At 44.0% G+C, this 24,579-nt stretch overlaps 1 protein-coding gene across 2 annotated transcripts in view; it reads left to right on the forward strand.

Moving 5' to 3' along the window:
• Positions 1-11,286: 11,286 nt before the first annotated feature.
• The window catches only part of ABL2 (ABL proto-oncogene 2, non-receptor tyrosine kinase), a 46,437-nt gene continuing 33,144 nt past the window's right edge, over positions 11,287-24,579 (forward strand). For both annotated transcript variants that reach the window (XM_017815697.1, XM_017815699.1), the window contains exon 1: positions 11,287-11,464. In XM_017815697.1, coding sequence (XP_017671186.1) covers positions 11,287-11,464 — 178 coding nt within the window. The remainder of the gene's footprint in view (positions 11,465-24,579) is intronic.

A 24,579-nucleotide genomic window follows, 5' to 3' on the forward strand; every position in this document is an offset into this window, starting at 1 on the left:
CATGGAATTAAATGCACAGTCAGCCCTGGAAGAGTGACTTCAGAGGGACAAGTTCCAGAACAAACAGGTCTAGTTACTGGTATTGACTCTCCTGCATAGAATGGCTTTCTAAATATTTTTGTGGAAACGCAACACTGAACTTGGCCAGTGTCTCCTTCCCGCTCCTACAGGAGCCACTGTACATGTTCCTCGTGACTCCACAGGCTGCCAGCTGTGCTACACAGCTGGGACCCTTCCTTGTGAAGGTAAGACACAGCAGGTGGAGAGCAGACATTTTACTCCTAGTTTAATGACAGCTTACCACTCTGTAGTAGTAATCTCTGCCTCTCCATATTTTATAAGCATGTGAATCCTTTCTCTTTTTCCTAAATACAAACCACTTTGCTATTGCTCTAAGGTGGAGACAACAGCATAAGCCAGTATTTTTACCAATTCCTTGTCTCCCACTTATTTGTTACAGTATAAACACGCTGACTGCTGATGGACGTGGAAGAGAATTAGTGCTTATGGAATGACAGATCCAGGATGATTCCCAAGACAGCTGTTTGGAGGTAATCATGTAGTCCTACCTATTCTGTACTTTGCAAACTGTAGGTTCTGGGGACTGATAACTTTCTATGTGCTTTCATTTTTTTCACTTTTCTAACATGGGAGATTTCCAGTCTTCTCCACTCCCCAGCTGTGGAAACAGAAGCATATTCTTAGGGCAGGGCATTAATACACAGCTGCAATATATATATATTTTAATCTTTTAGACTGTCTTCAAAAATAACATTATGAGCCTGTGGGAAAGGTGTGGGAAAGACTTGAAAGCTGTGGTAAAAACCCCACTGAGGTGCTATGGTGAGAACAGACCAGCCTCTTTGAGGGAGTGTGGGATCCTTAGGGTCATCAAAGAGAGATCTTGCTGAGAAATATCACCTAGGGCACATGGGGAACACCATGGGGAAGTCCAGGAGCATCTCAATGGCAGCTGAATCATAATGCCAAAAGCGGTTGATCTTTGTAATGAAAGACTCCAAAAAATATGAGAACATGGGGAAAAAAATAATCCTCATTAAAACCAGGATATATGTCTCAGAGGAGAACAAATATCTTCATAAAGCCATGGAAGACTGACTCTCCACTATAAACTAAGAAAGAAAAGAGGTTTTTCACTTTCAGTGTCAGACATTTCCTCTTTTCCACCTAGTTTTAATCACTGCAAAGATAGATGACATGTACCAAAAGTCATCCCAAGCAGGAGACATTTCCAAGTGTGCCCAGCCAGCTCTTTGGCTGTTTCCATGGCGATGAGGCAGCGCGTCCCGCTGCTCTCCCTTCTGCGAGCGCCTTTCCCAAGCTTCATACGGTCTGACAGCACCGTGCCTGTGGAGCTCCCCTGCCAAAAACTTCCCTCTTGTCTGCTCAAGGCCATTCCCATCTGTTCCTTCCTGTTCTCCCTGATTTTGGAAACACCTGGCTAGAGAGGGAATCCATCCATGTGTTTGCTTCTCTGCTGCAATGATTCAGGCCAAGGAGGGATTGCTGCTGGTCCTACAAGTGGAGGGACTGGAGAGGGCAGTGCTTTCCTGCCTCGGAAAGAAGTTTTGGGTGATGGTAAGGGAGAACACTGTAGGGGGCAGGAGCACAGACAAAGCAGAAGGAAAGAAAATCCAGAGTTCTGCCTAGTCTCCCAAAAGAATCGGACTGAAACTTGGCACCACTGGCCATAGCAACAAGTAGAGCAGTAAAGAATGTACAGCCTTGGTACAATGCAGTGCTTATTGAAGGAGATGGATGACAAGCGTGAAGGAACACTTCCCAACCGCTGAATTCAGATAGGTCTGTGTCACAGCTGAGTCTCTGGCAGCTCTCAAGAGCATTTCACTGAAAGTGAAAAAAAATAGAAGTCAGAGTTACAAAGCTGAAAGAGGCGTTTTTGCTATCAGCTGAGGACTAGCAAAAATGGGAGGTTCTGATGGAACTACACTGGGAGGAGAAGCAATCTGCAGGGCTTGCTGCAGTTGATCTGCCTTGGGCTGAGTTGATGTGGTTACAAAAACATCTTTGTGCTCAGCACTATTCCGTTGTTGGCCTAGTGCCTTGAGGCTTACATGCTTTGGAAATATGGATGAGGAGATGAAAACTTGAGCTTGTTTAAAGAATTTAAATCTGAAGATGGCAGGCCCAGGAGAGGGATTCTGAGTTCAGGCATGTAGGTCATGCAAGAGAGGTCTTGTCTTCACCAGCAAGTTAATATGAAATATAGTAAAAGTCTTCCTGTTAGTTCAACCCTTGCCCACACAAAAAAATCCCTCATTGCATAAAGTGGCTGAAGAAACATAAATTGACAAAGCAATCAGAGAACAAGGCAAACCTTGAGTGAATTCACTTCATCCTTTATCACTCCTCTTTCTCTGCAGTAGTGACCCACGTTAGGGACCACCATCAAAACATCCAGCAGTGCTCACTCCTCACAGTTTTTCCACTTGAACTTTCCTCAGTGGCTGCTGACTCCTTGCTTCCTAATTGTGAGCTTATTCCCCAAGATACAAAAGGCTTCCAGTGCCTACAACACCAATCACCCACCTTCTGCGCAGAAGTCTTGGGTTTATTATTTTGAAACTGTGTCTAACAAGACCTCATTTTCCTGTTGCCTACTGATCAGACACCAAGTTATGGGAGAATCTCTGGCATGATGCTACTGTAGTCTATGATTTTTGGAGGAGGGATCCAGGCTGAAAGCTTCCTGGTGACATTCCAAGTAAGCTGTCATGAGAAGAGAATCCAACACCCAAGACCTCAGTGCTGAGGGAAAATCAGAGGGTTTCATCTACTCAGAGGAAAAGTGTAGAACTATAAATGCTAACTCAGTAACTCCCCAGGAATGAGCATGTGCCATGCTGAGACTGAATGCATCATTAGCAAATCCCTGAGGCCGGATCTCTATTTCAGACTGCGCAGTATAACAGCTCCAGGGAACATACAACCAGAGGATGCTGATAATTTCACAGTTTCTGCTTCCCTGCGAGGCAAAAAATAGAAGTGCTCTGAAGCTCTTTCCCAGGAACACAGAAGTAACGTTTTCCAGGGCCATCAAAAGCAGAGGAAGATAGGTGTGTTCTCTGCAATCTAGGAGAAAGGGAAGCAGAACAATCCGCTAAAGGAGGCTCATGGCTGATCAGCAAGCTGTGTGGACTGAAGCTGTGGAACTGGTCCCTTGCAGAAGAGATGCTGGGGAGAGAAGGCTCAGGTAGATGGAAATCTCAGAAGCCCATACAATCCACAGAGGGTTCACAGACACCATATCAGTGTCTCCCCTCGCAGCACAGATTAATAATTCTCCTTGTGTGTCTGCCCTTTATCACAAGCAACCCATGGGAAAAACTTGCAGGACAGATGACTCAAGGTAATTTTGTAGTGTGACTGCATCCTCAGAGAGAGCAGACAAAAAGGGAAAGGCAGACAGCCAGGCGGTCTCTCACACACTGAGGTCAAATTCCCCTTTCTGTCAGTCCCGGCTACAGGAAAGTTGAGGACGAGGGAGAGGTACCAGACACGCTCCCGTGTCTGCTGGCAGAGAGGCACCAGGCAGACAAACACACGCTCGTGTGAGCACAGCCATGTAATCTCTGCTATCAGTAAGACCATGCCCGGGTTTCACTCCTAAATGTCTCAACTTCTCTGCATAGCTCGGATTGCACAGTACATGCCTCGGCTGTGTGAGATGTGCTGCTGGCTCTGGGGAGGAATTATTTCAGGTTGGCTGCAGCTGGGAGCGTGTAGCATGACTTCAGGCCTCATTAGATGCACACTTGACAAGTTTTCTGCACAAACATGAAGGGAAGAATGGTTTTCTTAACAAAACAAGGCTTATGCAGTTGTCCTATGTGTATGTGGAAGGGAGTGTCTCTCTGTTTGCCCCAGCTGTCTTTTACCTCCCAGTAACTTTTGAACCTGCTGGCCAATGTAATACAAGTCAGATGGAGAGACAGAGGTTCAAGAAGTATTCAGTTCCAATGGGTTTTGTGAAAAATTCAGCTTACTTAGAGGACAGTCTTAATTAATGCCCTGAATGGAAGAATCCTGCACATGAACTCAACTTCTATTGGAATAAGAATTTAAGTTGGCAGCGATTGCATCTAGTCCAGTCTCCTGCTCAAAGCACAGCCAGCTTCAAAGTCAGAGGAAGCTGCTCAGGGCCTCAATTTGAAACCTCCAAGGTGTCAGGAATCCACTCCGGACCTCAGCTTCACAAAACAAACATACAGAGCACAACTCGTGTGGCTCTGCCGATCAGGGAATTAATTTTCCCCTCTTTTAAAGAAGATTTAGAAGTGGCAGCCAGCGGTAAAACCTGCAACAATCCCCACACCAGGCAGTCCCTAGGGCTCTGCTTATGTTAAATACATTTAACCAGCAGCCAGTTACTTTATTTTGGCATTCTGTGGCAGTTAATGATTCCAAGTACAAAGGTCAGACTCAGAGACACAAGGCTTTGTGTATCCCATTGTTTGATTTACCAGAAGCTACAAGGGAAGGAGCACTGCTCTGTATGAGTGGGAACTACAAGCTACACATCCAGCCTGACAAGCTAATGAGAACAAGTCATTCATTAACAGGAGACTTGCTGCTAGGCAAACACACACAGCTGGTATGGGAGAAGAATTTGGATGTGAAATGAGACAGTGTAGCTGTTTTTTTCATAAGACATTTCCTATTTCAGCAAGTTTACAGTCTAAATAAAGACCACACAGAACACATTAAGAGCCTGATCAGAGGAAGATTTGGGCTCATGCCTTTTCTGAAAGGTTTGGTAATGAGCAGAGAGGCAGAATTTGCAAAGAGAACAGAAATATTTGCGTGTTTAACAGAAGGAGCAAGTTTTAAATATAAGTGAGATTTGATTACAAATGTATATGCTGCTCTCTTGGGTACCAGTCTATTCTGTGCACACACACATATTTACATTCACAGAAACATCTTACAAAACCCTGGTGCTTTCTCTTGCTTCAATTGCACAATTACATTTTTCTTCAGAGCAGTTTCACACTTCTGAGCATTTTTTTTATGGAATAACATTAAAGTTGGAAGCTGAAAAGCATGGCTATTTAATAACTGTGTGAGGAAGGAACACACTGTCATTTGAAAGATAAAGTAAGCACTTACAATTCTTGCAAAATCAAATAAAAAATCCTGCCAAGGAAGAATCTATCTGGACACTGTGGAACGGAACAATAACAATATTTTAGACCAAACTCTGACTCCTAAAGTGATTTAATTATTTAGGAATATTACACAGAGCATGACACCATTCATGGCCAGGGCACAAGTGGTCCAGAGCAAGGCTGGATCCCTGCCATCCTAAACTTACAACACAGAGCACCAATCCTGCAAGAAGTTGTATCCTCAGGCTTCCTTACAAGATCAAAGACTATATTCAGAAGTGTGTACAGCTCAAAACAATACCAGGAGTGCAATCACAGAGGGATTCATTATTGTAACAAGGGCACCTTCAGAAGATGTGGTTTTCACTATGATTTAGAAAAGGGAAATGAAGGTGCTGGGCGAGGTAGAGGGGAAGGTGGTATAAGGGGAGACTAGCAGATGAAGCAAAGTGCATGGAGAGGAAGCACTGCTGATTCCAGAGTCTTAATGGTCTTTTCCTACCTCTATGATTCTAACTCCATCTTATTTTAGCTGCACATCTTAGAAACACAAGAGAAGGATATTTTTTTTCCTGACTAATGTAATCTTTATTTAGTTTTAGACTATCACGGTGGTTATGTTAATTCAAACGCAGCACAGTCATCATCAGAGAAATCTAAGATGGGACAAGGCTGCTCTCAGAGGCACTGATGGAGGTACAGTTTTGTGCTCTGAGGCATTTGCTCTCACTTAACTAAATGTCAGCTCTCTGGATACAAACCTCTCAGGGAGAGGAAACAGAAAACACAGGAAGAAAAGCTTCCATCTGCAAACTGAGAGAACCCTCTCATAATCCAATGAGCTACTAAGATTTCAAATTAGGAATCAAAAAATTAGGCTCCTAAAGATAAATTAAGGCAATCCTGGAACTCTGGTGGCAAAACAGTCCTATTGACCCACCTGCAGCTGAATGCCTAAAAGCCTGAATCATCACCAGCGCTGTCGAGGGACCTCATATTACCTCAGCAAATGTACTTTATCAGTGATCATTGTGCAAGCTTAGTACTAATTTGCAATTCCCAGCAGATGCAGAGACTTGTCATCATTTTTGTTTGGTAGAGGCAACATTTTCCACAGAAAAAGGCAAACAAACAACATTCTTAATGTTCTTATTAGCATACCCTTCTACAGCCTTTAGTGCCTGGAACAGATGCTTGGGAAGGGTGGTGCAGCTGTAGTACTTAGAGAAATATATTGGACAGGAAAAAAATTCCTGAAGAAGTCCCATAATGTCCTTATTGCATGTCTGGCTTTCCTGTGATGGAGGCTGTGAAAGGAGATGGGTTATACCAGCATGGGTACAGCTCCTGCAAAACCTCAGCACAGTCCATGTGCTGCTGTTGGCACTTGATAGACACACAAGGCCCAGCCCCACAGTTGTGATCCGTGAGGGTGCTTAGTTACACAGCATATCTAACCCAAAACACAAGGCCAAATAAGAGGAGAATAGGGATGCCTGAGATGCTGTAGTGAGCTGGCTGTCTCTACACAGAGACACACTCATCTTTTCCACTACAACACTGCGTGCCCAGGCCCTTTCCTCCCTCCACATGGAGCCCTCTGTGGTTGGCATCGATGTTTAGACCAGTGGCAGTGTCAGAAGAGTGGTTTGGATGAGGAAAGTGCTGAAGCAGCAGCAAAGACAGAACAAAAGGTTAGCTGCCTGGAGGAGAGGGACGAGTTGGGTGGTGGGATGCAACATTTGCGGGAGTGTGTGTGTGTAGAGTTTTAATTTTATCTGTGTTGAAAGAAAGAACAGTTATTGACAGAGGAAACTTCATCTCTCAAGGCTGCTCGTGAACCCTCCTGTGCTGTTGGGCAAAATGTGTTACTTCCTCAGAACGCTTTTATCTTCACAGACTCTCACTGAACAGGCATGAGGGTACCCCAAGCTATCCTGCATGCACTGTACACAAATTCTAATTTAAATCATAGCAATGATTTGAAATAACTTTTGAGACAACACTGAAACAGCACCTATTGTGCCATGACAGATCTGAGCAGACGGGACATTTTAAGAGCTGTCAGTCAGAGATGAAAGAGTGAGCTCCTGTACGTGTTACGCCAAGGAATGACATCCGCCTTTGACACGGCTCAGCACTTACAAGCTTTCAGCACTTATTGCAGAGCAACTAACCTTGTGTCGTGAAGCCTTTATCAGATTTTTAAATCTTTCTTTTTCATTTCAAAGCCTTTCCCCAAAAGCCCTGCGTGGCTGCACCCCAGAAACCTGGTGGCTGCCTGGTGTCAGGCAGGTGCAGCCTGGGGTGTTAGAGGGACACAGAGCAGCAGTGCCCTGGGCCGTGTCTTGGACAGTGCCCATTGCCTTTGCAGACATCCCAGGGGAGCTACAGCTGTCCTGAGCTCCACAGCTTGTTCTAGCCCCGCAATTAAAGCATAAAAATCCTGACATGCTATGCACAGGTATCCCTGACTCCTGAGAACCCTCCAAAGGCCTCTTAACAAATACTGTAACTAATACATCCCTGGCCTAAATACCAGCCAAAGGTTTAATACAAATCTGTTTCTCTGTGGAGCTTTGATACACAGAAGGTATATAAGCTGGAAGAAGAGCAATGATTACTCCTAGAATTAATTTTCAAGCCACCAGCAGCACACTGCTAGCTATTTTTTCCTAAGTTACAAATAGGGACTGCCCAATTGACTCAACGCTCAGGCTCAGGAGTCTCCAGCTTATCCACAGGCTCCTTCAGGAACAGAAGCCATACTTCAGGCAGATGACAGCAGCATTCTCATGACACATAGTGCTGAGCACGTAAGACTGCTCAGCCAGCATTTTTTGACTGTGATTTTTGGAGTACACTGTGGATGGGGAGCAAATGCATTGTCAGTGCTTATAAGAAGCTTCAAGAAATGGATATACCATTAATATTTAAAGTCAGTTTAGAGCTGTTTCTAGAAATACCACATTTCTTGTCAGGCACATGACTGTAACCTCAGTGCTGCCTTTGTTCCTTGGTCCTTTTTATCCCTTACTTGAACAGCTCATGAATGGCAGATTAACTGGAAGCCCAAAATCTCCAGCACAGTAACTGTTAGATGCCTTATTAACTCACAGTGCCAGACCTCTTCAGAAGACATTACCTTTGAGAAACAGCCTATTCCTGATGCTTACTGAGGCTGATAACATCACAGCTGGTAATAATAGGTAGCATTGGTGCAGACTTTACCTCTTGTCTTTGCATGGTTAACCATGACACTGTGCAGTAACTTCCTAGCTCCTGCTGTAACAACAAGGAACATGTGGCTCAGTGTCATCGGTGACTCAGCAGCACAGAGACATTTTCAGTTTGGGGATTTCTTGTTTCTATCCCCACTGCTGTTCTAGCAGGGGTTCTACAAAGAGCAGTCACCAACCAGGGCGTCCCCTGTTTATAGGACACCAGGGGACCAAGTGGAGCCCAGTCTGAGGGTCTGGCTTGTTTAGCACTGAACCAGCAACGGCTGGGGCACTGGCTTTGAAGCTTTTTTTACAGGGTACAAGCATAGTCTTAAAATACTATTATAAACAACAAAAAACTCATGCTGCAGCCCTCTTCTCCCTGCAACAGGCCTTCTCAGAAAGCCCCTGCCTGACCCCATCCCCAGGAAAGATGGTTCTGTGTGTCAGACAGGTTCCCTGCAGTCGGGCATTAACGTAACCCTCAGTGAGCTGCTTTATGTGCACAAGCTGGGAGAGAGAATGAGGGATTTCATGAGATCTGAGGAATAAGAGCAGTGTTTAAATCCAATTCTCCTTGGTGCACTTACATATAACAGTCTCTTGACACTGGCATCTTCTTTTAAAATGCTAATGGCCTTCCTCTGGATAGTTCTTCATGAGCAAGTAAAAGGCATTAGGAAAGAAAAATAGTATTTCTGTTGATTTTTAACGAGTGGTTCTATCCTACGTGGCAACTGCAAATGGCATGAGGGAGTTCTGTGTTTGTTGTCTCTACAGTCTCCAGAGAACATATATTTTGTTTACAAGGCAAACCATTTATAAATGCCAAACCCTGCAAATTCTGGCTGGAGTGAGACCAGGAAATATCTCCACTGCAGAGTTTCCCCATGGGCCAGTTCTGCCCGGGACTGTCCATTCTGAAGGAACACCCTCTCCTCACATCCACATAACCGTGCCCGTACAAGGTCCCGGACCTGGCAACACCCCAGATGGTCCCAGCACTATTTTAAGAACTGTTTTGTTGTGTGTTATTAGCAAGACTGTCTGTAATTTCTGATCTCCCCAACTTTCTTAGTCCATTAATTTAGTGAGTTAAGGCATTCCAGCCCGTGTCAGAGAACACACCAGCCCAATGGGATGAGCCCCCCCTAATTTAGGCAGAATTATTATTGCAGCAGGGTGCAGTTTGAGTACATGCAACAGTATGGATGGCACCTCATGATCCTGGGAAGGTAGAACATGACCTTAGAATTCCTGTCACTGACAGCTGACTTTCACAGAGCAATGAGAGGAATGTCTCCTCACCTTCCCACCCCAGGATGGCCACACAGAGGTTGGAAGCTGGATGGATGCAAGTGTTACCAAGCCAATTTGTCACTGTCACATCAGTTCTCAGTGGTGAAGGCATCCAAGGGAAGCAGCACTGTGGCTCATCCAGGATGAAGCAACATTGCCAAGGCATTGCTAAAATGGTTGCTAGTATGGAAAGTGAAATATTTCCAAGTGCCCAGGTCCTCTAAACTGTGACAAGCACCATTATCTTTTGGGATGAAACCTCCTCCTTTCTGCTTTGGAGTGCCTTATGCTGATATTACAGAAGCTGAAAGAAGACAGTTTACTAATTAGTTACAGAATTGAGTGTATGTTCAACCACCCAACGACAGTACCCTGCTGCCAACCACACCTGGCCTCCAACATATGAGGTTACTCACACAGCAGTGCCTTCCTCCTCTTCCATGCAGGTCCCTGTGGAAGCCCAATGAATCAACCTGGGGTCTGGTGACCCATGGAGATCACAGAATCACAGCATTAGTTATGTTGGAAAAGACCTCTGAGATATCAAGTCCAACCTATGACCAAACATCACCATGTCAACTAGACCATGGCACTCAGTGCCACATCCAGTCTTTGCTTGAACACCTTCAGGGATAGTGACTCCACCACTTCCCTGGTCATCCAGTTCTAATGTCTAATCACCCTTCCTGTGAACAAATTCCTCTTAATGTCCAACCTCAACCTCCCCTGGCACAGCTTAAGACCATGTCCTCTTGGCCCATCGCTTTTTACCTGGGGGAAGAGACCAATCCCCACTTGGCTACAACAACCTCCTTGCACATGGCCCTGGACAGACCCACCACTGCTCCCTCCTGGGAGCACATGGCCCTGACTTCACCACTCACACCTGCTCAGGTTTGTAGGTGAACCAGCCTGGCTGTATCTTATAGGGAGAGCATCTTCCTTGGGCTGGGGCAGCCTCGGGGCCACGGCCACTGCCTTAGCCTGACAGAGTTCAAGAAGCCCTTGGACAGCGCTCTAAGGCTCAGAGTGGGATTCTGAGGATGTCCTGTTCAGGGGCAAGAGTTGGATTCAGCGATCCTGATGGGTCCCTCCCAACTCAGTGTATTCTATACGTGAGAACTTCTTTCCACTGAAAGTGGCAGAGCCCTGGAAAAGGCTGTCCAGGGAGGGCATGGAGTCTCTCCTTCTGGAGACGTTCCAAACCCACCTGGACGCGTCCCTGTGTCACCTGTTTTAGGTGACCCTGCCTTGCCTCTCCAGAGATCTCTTCCAACCCTTACAGTTCTGGGATTCTGGGATTCTGTGTGCCGCGGCGGGGCGGGCTGGGCTGGGCTGGGCTGGGCTGGGGGGGTGCGGCCACCTCCCTCGCTCCTTCCTTCCCTCCCTCTTTCCCTCACTCCCTCCCTCCCTCCCTGGGCGGACCGGAGGCGGCCGCGGGAGCCGCTCCGTCCGCGCTCCGCCGGCGCTCTGTGGTTTAAGATGGCGGCGGGGGCTGCGGGGGCGAGCCCGTGAAGCCCCAGCGCGGAGCTCCGCCGGAGCCGCCGGGACCGGCCGCGGGAGCAGCGGGACGCGCCTGCCGGGCCGGGAGCGGCGGGATGTGAGCGCGGCCCGCCATGGGGCAGCAGGTGGGCCGCGTCGGCGAGCCGGGCGCGGGGCTCCAGCACCAGCCGCCGCCGCAGCAGCAGCAGCCGCGGGGACCGCGGGGGAGCAGCGCGGCCAGGCCCGCGGGCCGCCGGCGGGAGGCGGCCGGGCGCTCCGCAGAGGGAGGATTCAATGTCTTCACCCAGCACGGTGAGCGGCCGGCGCGGGGGGAGAGGGGCGCGATCGGCCTCGCTCCCCTCCCTCTTTTGTTGCCGTGGGTTTACTGGCGGAGGGGAGGGGCGGGCGGGGGGAGCGGGGCACACACGGCCCGGGGGGATGCTCGCCCCGGCCGCCGCGTCCCAGGGGATGCTCGACCCCGGAGGAGCTTTATCCCCCCGGAGCTCGGGATCGGCCACAGCGGGAGCGAGGTGGCACCGCCGGGGATCGGGACTCGCCGGTGTTCGGTCGCTGTCACCGCGGCGGTTCCGAGCTCTGGTTTTGTTTACAAAGGTAAAGGTAACATGTGCTTTGTCTTCTTGTCTGTTTGCTGAGGCGTTTTGCGACTTGCCCTTCTAGATCTGCGAGTCTCTATATAGCTCCTGGCAGAGCAAACAATTTCATTTTGTCTGGGGTGTTATAGCTGCCATCTGATTCTCGGTTGAAGTTTTTGCCTGTCCGCTTCTATTCTTATTGCTGTAAACCCATACGGGAAATGTTTAATGTAACACGATTCGTTTCTGTAACCTCTTAGCAGGATCCTGCAGCTTCAAATCCCACTTTGCAACCACGTTTTTTTTATTATACCTATTTGTGCATTATGTTAAGATGTTGCCAAGTTTTGGAAGGTATGATCAACTGAACCCTGTCTGCCTTGACAAGCACGTTGAGAATAGATGTGCGGATGCACCTCTAATCCTAAAGACCTGAGTCAGCTCTGGAGAGCTTGGCTGGCTTGGCTTTAGGTGGAGAGGGATGTCAGTGTTTATAAAGAAAGGCTGCTCCTGACAATACATGTTTTCTTTTGCTTAATACAGTGAGAGTAGGCAAAAAGATTAAGGAACATGCAACCAGCAGTCTAAAAGTAAATATCATCTGCTGGGACTGCTGACATGTAAGTACCTATCACAACAAGAGCACAGCACTGAATCTGGTTCCTAAAAATCTCAGCGTTATCACAGCTTTGGAGTTCAGGGAGCACTATCAGCTTTAGAACCAAAACAGAACGTGCTGGCTGAATGCCTGACCTACTATTACTACAATTAAAACTAAGAGTTGTTGTTTTATTACATCTTTCAACCTTAGTGTCACCAACTTCACGTTTTACTCTGCCGAATTTGTATTTTTGTACATTAAGAGGTACTTTGGCAAAAACATTCATGTGATGGACTAATGCTGCACAATCACAATGTCAGGAGATCTCAGAAGTTATGCACATACCCCACTTCTTCCAGTGGGGTAAGTCTGCCTGTAGCAGCAGAGCAGAATTGCTGTAGAGACTGCTAAGTGCACTCCTGGTCATGTCAAACTGTCTGTCTGTGTTTTGGTACCAAGATGACTCTTTAGTTCCTGCTCTCACAAGGCAAGGACAGAAAGGACGTTTGTGGGAAGTACAGTACAGCATGTGGGGATGGATAGTGACTTCAGAATAACACAGTTGACACTGACTCAAGCACTTCTTTTCATTTCTTGCTGCGTGTTTTGGTAGTGATTTAGTTCAGCATCCTGAACAAATCCTTCTAGCTCCTCCCTCCACCCTACTAAATTTTTAAGTTAGAAGGTAGGGAGCATTATTGACATGCAGTGGCAGGGAAATGGAGAGGAAAAGGTTTCTTAAGCATGCATGCAGATCAAGTCATGTGCCCTGCCAGCCCTTCTGCTCTGTCTTGCATAGAACTAGAAGCAAGAATGAGCCTGGAAAGCCAACACACTCTGAATAAAACTGTTCAGTGACATGTAAAAAGAACACTCACTGCTCGGTGATAACAGTGATGGTATCTTTTAAAATAATTTCTCTACTATTTATATTGCTTAGGTTAGCTGCCTCAGCTGTAAGACAGTGGGTACAATTTAGGTTTTTGTTGCTTCTGTTATTGTCTATGCAGACTGTAAAGGAAGGTGTGTCAAAAATAAGATACAGTGTTTTATTCTGTTAGGTTATGTAAAAGGGGCGGGGTTTTTTGGCAGTCCAGGTTTTGAGAATTTCAAGGCAGGCTTCAAACTCTTATTCCATCTTGGTGAAAGCCTCAGCTATTGTAAATTGTTCCCTGATTCCATGCACATTTTACTAGTAATGAGTAAACAACTCAGTATTGATAATCTGTACAGCCAGAGGTGGGGTTTTAAACTATTTTACCTATTTAAATGCTTGTCTTGGGCAATAACTGAAGACATATGTTCCTGAATCTGTAGTTCACTTCCTTTGTCAGAGAAACTGTTTCCTGTGATCCTGACTCTCCTTGTCCGAGGGAATTGCTCTCAACTTGTATTCTTGTTTTTCATTTAATGACCTCGCTGCCCTATTTTATTCAACCTGGCTTTCTTTATGTGAGTTATACACTTCTGCTGCTGAGATGCTGTGTTTGCTGGTGATATTATTTGATCCAGATTCCTCTTTTTTAGTAATTTCTTTCTGAACCTGACCTCCCATCCTGTCTCTAGGACATGTATTCAGAGTGTATGAAAAGTGATGGCAAAAGCACAGAGATCTGGGTTAGCACTCTTGAACCAGTGACTAAACCAGCCAGTCACAGGATGAGCCTGGATTATCTCCCTTCCTTGGCTTTCCTTCTCGTGGATGTGAGGAAGACAACCTGTTGACTGTGTGAGACCCTTGCAGGTATAAATCCCTGCCTCAGCTCATGTTGGCACATTTCAGACTACACTGTGCCAGGAGCAGACCGTGCTAAGTACTCTTGCCAGAGTTCATTTTGAAGGGTTGCTTCTTCTGGGTTGTTTATGAAAAGGATGGAGATAAACAATGTTTTCAGCCTCAGATCCATTTTGCTACAGGATTTTGTAGGATTTGAAGAATACCTCATATCAAATAAATAAAGTGTAAAACCCCTTACCTCAAGCTACTGGAAACCTGTGACAAGCATTTGTACCCAACTAATTTGAAGTGTAGATATCCTTGAAAAATTGAGAGGTTGAGTTGAGCCAGCTTGTCCCGAGCTTTGCTCTGTTACAGTTGTGTAGCAGAAGCTCTGCAGGAGAAGCACTACAGGCACTCCCTACTTCAGGATGTATTTTTGGAGGAAGCAAGGAATTTGAAGATGTTTTCTGTTTTATGGAAAGAACAAAGGGATCTGTACTGTGGCAAGCCACTGTTCCCTCATGAGAACAGACACCTCGACTGCTGGGGCTTTGAGCTCACCGTGGTATTGAATTCTGTGAGCACTGCTATGAAATCGAGCAGAGAGGTCCTAAGCAAGCTGATACACTCCTGTCATCCATTAGCTGTGGAGCAGAGTTCTCCAGGATGCAAAAAGATAACCATGGATTTTGCAGTCTTCTGCAATTAGCCCTTCAAACACCCCTTAGCAAGTATTCCTGACACCTAGTCTGTGACTTAAAGCAGGCAATGGATCATCAAGCTTGTTGGTTGCTATTAATGTAGTAGAAAGGAAGAGTGTAAACAGAAGGATTATTCACCACTAGTGTTCCCATGTACTCTCTATCAGAATTCAGTTGTACCACAGGCACAGCAACTCCAGAGAGAAAAGCTGCAGTGAACACTAGTTAGGATCAAATTCTTACAGGTCAGTGCAACCAGAAGAGACAAGAAGTACTTGGTGCCATTATAGGATGAGCTTGCTTTCCCTTCCAGAGAAGGAACAGGGGAGAGAAGAGGGAAGTAGGTTATCTCCTTATCCCTTTCACTAGTTTCTTTGAGGAAAGGGCTACAAGCAACAACAACCAACAACTTCCAAGTTGCATGGGCTCTACTTGGCTCCTCGTACGACCTTTGAAGAGTGACACGCTCTTAATTTGCTTTCAGAAGAGCACTGATAACGCCCTACTGTACCAAGATACTCTTAGGAATGGTGTTAGCATGCTTTTCATCTCTGAAAAGACTTGCTGAGTGTTGTAGAGCACATACTGCAGGAAAATCAGATTATTTAAATCCTGGCAGGGAAGTCTTTCCAATACCTGTTTGCAATACTGCTACTGTTGCCTTGGTGATATATTTTGGGGTAGTGGAAGGCTCTGCCACACTTGAGCTTTTGATCCAGCAGGCGCAGGACATTTGTTCCCTGTTTTGTTTTCTAGAGGAGGAGTTTAGCAACCTTTTACTATGTGCATCAAGGTCAGGCAAGATAAGCCTATACTTTTAAAAATAAAATTATCATTAAAGCTCCCCTAAGGCAGTCGGAGTGCTATGCCACATGATAAAAACATTCTAAAATAGGAAGAAGCATAAATAACACTGTCCCTTTGAAATTCAGTGAAACTGAAGGGCTGGATGCAGGAAAATGGAAAGAAGGAGAGAAAATAGGGTCAGTTTAACAACTGCACTTTGTGGGCTGCCTAAAATGTTCTTTATTTTTCATCCCAGTGAAATGCAGCAAGCTCAGGCCAGAACTACTTGCCCGCAGACTTTCCTGTCAGTAAATGCCCTGTGCAGATGGAATATAATCACTGTATTCAGTGCCTGACTTTTTGTACTGTAAATCAGAAATCTAGTGGGACCATCATGTATAAATAACTTTTAACTAATTATATGGGGAATAAAGGATAGTTCAGCTGAGCGTCTAGAGGAACATCTCTTGTAGAACATGAAATTATAGACATGATCTCTGTTGCATCATTCTCCATGATATCTAAATTATTCCTGCAGATTGAGTTGCATTCAATATTGATTTTTATACCTTGTGTTAAGCTGAGATTTTCACTTACTGTATTTTGCAAATGAGAGGACTCTACCAACTCAACGGAAGGGACAATATAATACAAACTACTGATCTAATTCCTGCTATGTATTTATTCCCTATGTACTTTGCACGTAGACAGGGAACACAGTCTAAAGAAGGTAAGACTGAGATGAAGTTACTTCAAAATGTTTAAGTCAGAACCAACTTAAAAATCAAATTTCAAAGCCCAGACAGATCTCCAGCTTCTCAGTTCTCCCCGTGTAGCAGATGGTGTAGTACAAGTTGTTCTAGCAATATTTCACAAACTTGCTATTGCTTGCAAGAGCAATGTTTTGCAAAAAAAAAAATTGTGGGATTTTTTTTGGAAATAAGGACGTGGCCAAGCGAACAAATCGGTGGGAAGTGAACGTGTAAGCTCTTGGACACACAAGCAAATTGTTACAAGTGGCTTAAATCATCTTTTTTTTAACCTAGCAGCTCACACAATTAGAGTTGGGAGGCAGTTGGACTGTATTCTGGAGATGCTCTAGCACGGGTGGCTTCAGCCATGTTTCATGGCTGGTACTAATTACAGATTCTGGGACAGCAAGCTTGAAATCGTGTTTTCTCCTGTGTTCAGGAGAAGTGACCTGTTCTGTGACCCTCTTCAGCATATGTCATGTGTGTTTCTTAAAGCAGGCCAGTCCTCACCAAAGTCAAGCCCTACTTTTTTGTTTTATGGCTAAAGCTTGACAATTGCTACTGTGATTTATTGTAGCCCGTTTTTCTTAGTTGTCATAGCTTAATGTTTCCAATATACTTACTATCCGTAAACTATCTTGTAAATACTGCTGACAGCTGACTAATTCACACTCATAAGAAACTGTGTCAAAATCCAGCTAATATAAGCCAAGAGACAGCAGTTTGCACTTACTCCAGTAGGGATGTGTGTGGAAGTTATTACAAGTAATACAGTTGGGTTTTGTCTAGTGACTTGCTGAGCTTATTTTCATCTGGTTGTATTTCAGAAAGCCAAGGATGGATGACTACAGACCAAAGCCTCACCTCCATTCTAATTGTTTCAGAGTCTGATATCCCAAATCCCTGCTTGCCAAACCATTAGGAGGGCTTTCACCAGCATGTAATTACGAGTGATGCAAAGCTTGCACTGCAAATGGCCCCTGGACTGGCTTTGCAGGTGAATCTGCAGTGTAGGCTTAGAGTTCTCTCCTTAACAGCAATCAGAAAAGTATTTACTGACAAATAAATATTTCTCCTAGTTGTTTGGACCCCCAGCAGCACCTTCAGCACAGCAGGAAAGGAACAAAAGCTTGCACTGAGTGGAGTAACACCGTTGACTTGCTGGGTCTGAAGTCATGTGTAAAGTTCTCTCACCATTACTGCATCATCCCTCACATTTCTCTGGTTTTGTGGTTATGAAATACTTTATTTTAAAGGCTGATCTTGGTATTACCCATAGAGATTATTCTCCCCAGAATAAGTGACACTTACAAAACCATTGAGGCTTCCTGTTGGTAACACTGTAAACCACAACAACAAAGCTTAGTTATATTACCCATATCTGCTTAGGAAGTTGCATGTGCTTTGTGGGCTCTCCATAAAGACATGTGCATCTCCCAGAGCAATTGCTTGTCTGCAGCTGGGTATAAATTAACTTTTTAATAGGTGGCTCTCAGTATCAGCTAAATCAGCACAGGCATTCTGAAAAACAGCCCAAAAATAACTGCCTTTTTTTGAGAGGGGGACAAAGACTTCACTAAAAATCAAATTGGTCTTATTTCAATCTTCTAGTGCTTTTTAAAGGCCAGTTAAACATACTTCTTTTAAGACTGAACTTTTTCAAGAAATTCCTTTCCTCTTCTCCTGCCCTTCCCACCCAAACATTGTCTTTAGGATCTTAACATTACTCTGATATTTCTATTAAAAAAACCTATTAATAAACTTAGAGCTTCGATTATGATAATTTGGAAGTTTTCTGTGACAATGGTGATGTGACAATTGGGACTACAATACTGTAAGAAAAGGAACACTCATTTTTCTATAGGACAGTTCTGCATCCCTCATCCTTTAATTTGATAATGCTGCTGGATTGGATTTTGGTTTTGTTATTATTTAATACCAAAGTGAAACTGTAGTAGTTTCTTCTTATTAGAAGTATATATGGCAAAGACATAGGAAGCATCTCCTGCTGCTTTTGGGTCAAATTAGGAATCAAATTAGAGTTCAGGAGGATAAGAACATTCTGGATCTGTGACCCTGTGCACCTCCCAGTCTATTTCTCCTTCCTTTCTCCCATGATAATCCCAACAACAAAGCATCAAGTATGTCTTGGCTGTTCCTATTTGTCATCATCTCAACTAAGATCACCGTGGCTAATTTTGAAACAGGTGTCAGGCTTGCTTGTGGTTGAAAGAAATCATGTGAGTATTTGCTAAATGATATTAATATTATACACATTGGAGCATTTGGCATCGATCACAAAGTATTCCTGGTTTTCAGATTCTCTGTTCAATTAGACTCATAAATTTGTGGAAAAGTTGGCTGCAGAGAGCAGTGGGCCTCACTAAACACACCAAAATGGACAGGAATTGCAAAGTGGAGAAACATTTCCCCATCACAAATCTGTGCATGCTCCAACATGGGCCAGGGTAGAAGCTTGTTCAAATATTGTCATATCCAAGTAGATTAGTAGTACCTCCTACACTAACCCTAAATATCAGTGGTCTAAAAGGTGTTTACAGAGCACAGATCTGTCTTCTAGACAAAGCCCCAAAATATTTGTACCTTCTAATTTCGTAGCCCCTGGATTGTGAAGATAACCCTTCAAACCCAAGCTGGAGTGTAAATCAATATGATGAGGCCTTCCTTAGCTTACAGGGTCAGCTCAGTTTCTCAAGATTATGTCCAAGCCTTTGCTGCTCAGAGTTGGTTTTGCTAACCAGCAGTGTCAGGGAGTTAACAAGACTGTTCAGTTTTACTGCTGCTATTCAGAAACCCGTGGGAGGCTGCGCGACTGATGAGAATATCAATTTTGTGCTGCTGCTGCTCAGGAAAGCCAAGAGCAGAAGTAGAGAGAAGATACAGCTATACTGGTATTCCTGAAATTTACTCAATAATAGAAGAAAGCTGGAAAAAATTATTTAAATAAGCCTTGAAGGAGTTTTATAGGAAATAATTTTAAAGTGTTGTTTCCCATCCAGCAATCGAATATGTCAAAACTGGCCAATTAATGAAACTATAGTGACTGTTTAGCAACAAAATAAAGTCTGTTTATGCAAACTTTTAAAAATTGATACAAGTTATGTCATCTAGGAAGAAGGAAATGGGCTCTTCTAAGAAATCTGAATAACCTTGAAGATGTTTTGAAACAGTGACATAGCTTCCTTCCTCCTTTTAGTCACTGAGAACAGCAGAACTCAAGGTTATACTGACCTGAGCTGGTTTGCATAAACATGGACTTACTCATTCCTGGTGTTTAATGTAGTTTTTCCTTAGAAGACAGGTTTGAGTATTAATACTTTTTCTATGTCCACCACTCCCTTCAGTAGAACTGAAAGATAAATAGTATCCTTTTACTGAGAGCCAATTTGTGGTTCCTTTTCTCTTGTAAATTAAGTTTTTTCATCTATAAACTGGCAAATGAAAATACTCAGTCTAATAGTTGGCAGCTCCCGGGCTCAGATTTAAAGTGCTTAAGTTAAAATAGTAAATTCTTAAAGCTTGAACTGTAAATCACTGAGTGTCTTACGTGTGCTGTTTGGAATATTGTTATTAATAAGTCAAGTCTTATATTGAGCCTATGTTTCAAAAGTTCTCTTACAGTGGCAACTTGATCAAAGCACAAAGACTGGGGTATAGGTGAGACCTTGAACAGATGCTCTGAAAATGGTTTCTTTGAGTGATCTCACTCAATTCTGGTGTGTTTTCAAACCTGCTTTTTCACTGACTTGGATTGGCATTGATAAGCTACAGTGGTCTTTATAATTTGTGGCAGTAACATGTATAAACAGTGAGAGCCAGCTCTCTGCAAGCCCCAGAGGATTCCTGTGATTTCTCCTGAGTGGGGTTTTGTCATCTCTTTTTGAGGCAGGGAGATGGGAACAGCTTGGGGAGGGATGAACAGAGCTTGTGTAATCAATACCGATGTGAAACCTGTGCTATGGCCTAATTACCCAGTGAAGCACAACACAATACTTTTTCACTAGTCATCAATTGTGTACTTGTTATTTGGGATTGTATTTGTTGGTTTTACATAATTTTCATTTGCGTTGGTTGTGGTTTTTTTTTTTAATCCTAAGAGTAAACAGAGAAATCAGAGGTACTTTGAGATTAAAAAGGCTTTATCTACAGAAGATCCTTAGCATAAATAGGAAAACAGTATATAATGTCTTGCAGTGCTAGTGTTTTGAGTTATATTTAGCTTTTTTTTTTTAATTCAGGATCTTAAAAAACCCTGTGGGTATGAAAAGTTGCAACACAGCTATGAGCTGATTTTTCATGTTAGAAGAAACTGGGATCTATTTTTTTTAACTAATCTAATAAACTTGAGTCTGATATAAACTACAGAAGAACAACTAACCCACTTTACATAATTTTTTTATTCCAGAGGTGTATTAGAAGCCTTGGGATTGATGTGCAAAGTCAGTAGGTGCTCAGATGATGATTTGGGAGGCCTGCCTTAGCTATCCTGTGAGACAGAAGTGTAGCAGGTTTAATCCTTGTTCTGTTTTGTCAGAATTTTTTTTTCATTTTTAGGTTACCAAAAGTGAATATTTTTAAACTTCTTCAGGGGTAAAATGTTTAAAGAGGTCACCACCCTCTACATCAGTGATTGATTGTGATTCCTGCATCTAGTCCAAAGTACCAATGGTCTTTGAGAAGTTGAAATAGGCCATAGGGTTTAAGTCTGTCAAGTCTGAGGTTGTCTGAGGCCTTGTGCAGAAATTCTAATTCTTATTTTGGTGTGTATGAATCTGTCTAACTTCCTCTATTTTGTTGTGAAATGGTTAAGCTAAATTTCAATGACACTTGGTACTGTCTTCCCATCCGCACACAAGCTTGCACAGTGATAGCAGAGGTGCAGTGCCTTTTTCCATGTGCCATTTCTGCTACATAAAATGCTTTAGTCTCATTTTAGTTGGTGGTGGCAAAGCCTGGAACTGCTGCTGGGTGCAGCCTCGGCTCTACAGTAATGCTCAGCTGGGCTCTCAGGACCTGCTCTGCCACAGGTGGGGGGCTCAGCCCTGGTGCTGTACAAGCTGGAATGCCTCAAGGCAATGGAATCGTGGGCTGTTTAGTCTCAGGTGAGCTGTATTGGTTCTGTCCTGTCCCCCCCGGGGCACTGATATCCCCAGGGCTGGGTATTGGTTACTGCAGCAGCAGTAACACAGCTACACCGGGGCCGAGACACATGAGGGATGCCAGGAGGGGGTTTTGTTCCTGGACAAAACAGCACTTGACTGCGAGGAGCCTCTTAGACAGCCTTCCCCTCTCTGCACAAAGCTCACCTTGTTCTCTGGGAGCAGGGAAGCAGGCTCTGGGACACCGCGTGCTCAGCGGGCAGCAGGTGAGTGGCCTCGTGCTGGGCACAGCTGGGGAGCCCGGGCTTTGTTTGAAACTGTTTTAAAATTTTAAACTAAGAAGGTAAAAGGATCGATTGCAGCTGATTTCCAGCAATTTCCAGCCTGCCACGAGAGGGTGCTCCGGTGCCTTAATTTATCCATTGCTAAAAAGTTTTTCTGCTAGGAAAAGTGGGGTGTGCTATTTAACATCACCGTGTTAGAGTGTTTTAAGTAGGTGTTGGTTCGTGAAGGCAGGCTGGATCCACACAGCAAAAGGCAGATGTGGCTGTATTAGGATGTATCAGAATACATGTTTATTTTGCTTTTGCCTTTAAGAGCTGGACTGCTTCCTTTTTAGTTGTTTTGTTTCTGTTGGGCTTTATCCGAGATAAAGTTGTCTGCCAGCAAGAGAAGTTTCCCAACTTGTTTATGTGCATGTGTGCAGACAGCCTTTTGTGCTTGAGAAGACATTAAATCTGATACTTTTACGAGGTAATCTGAGCCCTCGAATTAAGACTCAGTTCTCATTGCTTCTGTGCACTTCTCGTCTGTAAAATGGCAATAAGGCTCACTGGGTTTATGGAGCTGTTTAGGCTTAACTTCGGCATAAACAAACACAGGAAAGCTGTCTGCGGGCTAAATGAAATAATTAAATATTCAGAGTGCACCCTTGCCTCATCCTGTAAGCTGTTAGAGAAGCGTGTTTGATGTGGCTCTAGCCTGTATTTCGAAACACTCCTGGCACGGTAATAGGTCCGAGGGATGGTTGCTGTTTGTGTTAATTGTTGGACTTGAAATAGAAGCTCAAAGCACTGTGCTTTGTTGGATGTTATCTCTCAAACACCCGTAACGAGACTGAAGCTACAGTGAATTAACAACGGAGAGAGAACTTTAGAATAACGTCTTTGTGTGTTTAGCAGTAGAGCAATACAAACACAGTGAATTGCAGTAAGCATTCATGCACTTGGGTTGTTGGCTGGGAGACAGGATCTCTGCAAAGAGATCCCAAAGCTGGTGTTAAGGGCATGTAATTAGCAAAAAACTAGGATCAGCTGACACTGCTGTGGTTAGGCCTTGACTGCTCAGCTGTGAGGTAGTTACACTCAAATGGGACGCATTTGTGTTTTGCTGGAAAACACTTATCATTTCCTTTAATACGAGTCAGTGAAAGGCCATAAACATGTTAATCAGTCCTAAACCAGACTGCTAGAAAGAGATACAAAAACCTGTTTAAAATACAACCAAGGCAGACTCCCTGTCTTGCACAAACATCATGCAGAAGCAAAGGCATGACTTCTGGTGTGCTGTAGTTGCCCTTTTCTTCTAGCCCAAACTTTCCTAACTTGATACAAGTTTGAAATCTTATGTGCATTTCAGGCCTTGGCACCTGGCTTTGTTACATACACCCCTCTATTGTTTCCTCTTACAGAAAGATTAAGACACTCTTCATCACAGTTACCCCCTGAGCCCGCAGAGAAGTTGGCTTGTAATTTTGGAAACCATAAAAGCTATTGCAGATACAGCATTTTGGTTTGTTACTAGAGAAGCAGATGTGGGTGTATGCAATAAACTGCCCTGGTACCAAAAGTGAAGGTTACCCCTCCAGGGACTTTAGAAATTAGATAAACGCTCCCATGTGTTGAGAACAAGTGTCAATCCGTGGTGAATAGTGTGTGAAATGAGGGTGTCTGAGGCTTAAAGGGAAACAGAATTTAATGTCCAGGAGTTGGTGCTGGTGACTAACTTGGAAGGACAATTTCCTTTCCTACAAGCACTTAGCATTCTTACTCAGCCACTGGTGTCTTTGTTTGGAGCCATATCTGTCCTGAAAGTGAGACAGGTGATGATGCAAGTGTCCTTCTGTCTGCTCTAAGGGAAACAGTTTGTTCCCAAATTCTATGGCTTTGCTGACAAAGGATGTCAGCTCTAGAACCAGGAAGACAGACATGCAGAAACTGGAGGAAATGGTTTTTCCCTGTGAAGGTACCATCTTTGTTTAAATACATATAAAGATATTAGCATGAGTAAAAAAATCCCTGCAGCTAAGAAAGCTCTTTACTGTAGTAGTTTGCTATTTAGTCTAATTTTTTCCCCACTGGCAGAATAGTAAGTTTATAAGAGAAAGACTTTTATCCTACAGATAAGTGAGGCATGAGCACACAAGATGGTTTATGCAGCAGAGCTGTGGATGCAGCACCCTTTCCACAGGCCCATGCTCTCCTTTCCAAGTTAACTTTAGAGGCTTTCTATTATGCTTTGCCCTGTGACAGGTTTTCTTCCCTTTTTTGATGCTTGAACTTAAAGCTGTTTATTTTAATCCTGCTTCATCAGTGTGAGGAGGAGTAGGAGTTTTGTCGAGACAGTAGCTATTTTCAGTCTTATATGTCTTTGATTGAGAGTGTTATTTATTAGTTAGACACTGCAAGGGTTTTGTAATGAAAGCTCTAAGTACTGCACTTTAGGAAGGATGGCTGATCAACATCAGTTTGAGCCCTGCTCTGCCACAGCTTCCAGTCTGATACTTAGCAAATGACTTTTTCTTTGCTCTAGGTCTTCTGCATAGTACAAATTTTACCCTACTACTCTGTAGGACTGTCAAGAGGATAAAATATCAAAACTGTGAGCCACTCAATATATCAAGTGCTACAAAAATATCCCATGTAGTATCAAGTCATAATATTAGCATGCCCTGACTGAGAATGTTGTGTGGGCTGTGAATTTAATGTGTCTGAGAATAGGCATTTCCTGCTGGGTACAGCATGGTTGGCAGTAGGGAGGGTAGTCACCACAAAACAGGTAGAATCTTGGGTTTTAACACATTGTCTTGTGCTTCTGTCCTTAAATTACTAAAAAAATGTTTCAGCAAAAGTTGTGGATCTTACTGTTTAGTTGC

Source organism: Lepidothrix coronata, unplaced genomic scaffold (genome assembly GCF_001604755.1).
Source record: "Lepidothrix coronata isolate B3197 unplaced genomic scaffold, Lepidothrix_coronata-1.0 Scaffold52, whole genome shotgun sequence".
In the NCBI taxonomy this organism is placed as follows: domain Eukaryota; kingdom Metazoa; phylum Chordata; class Aves; order Passeriformes; family Pipridae; genus Lepidothrix; species Lepidothrix coronata.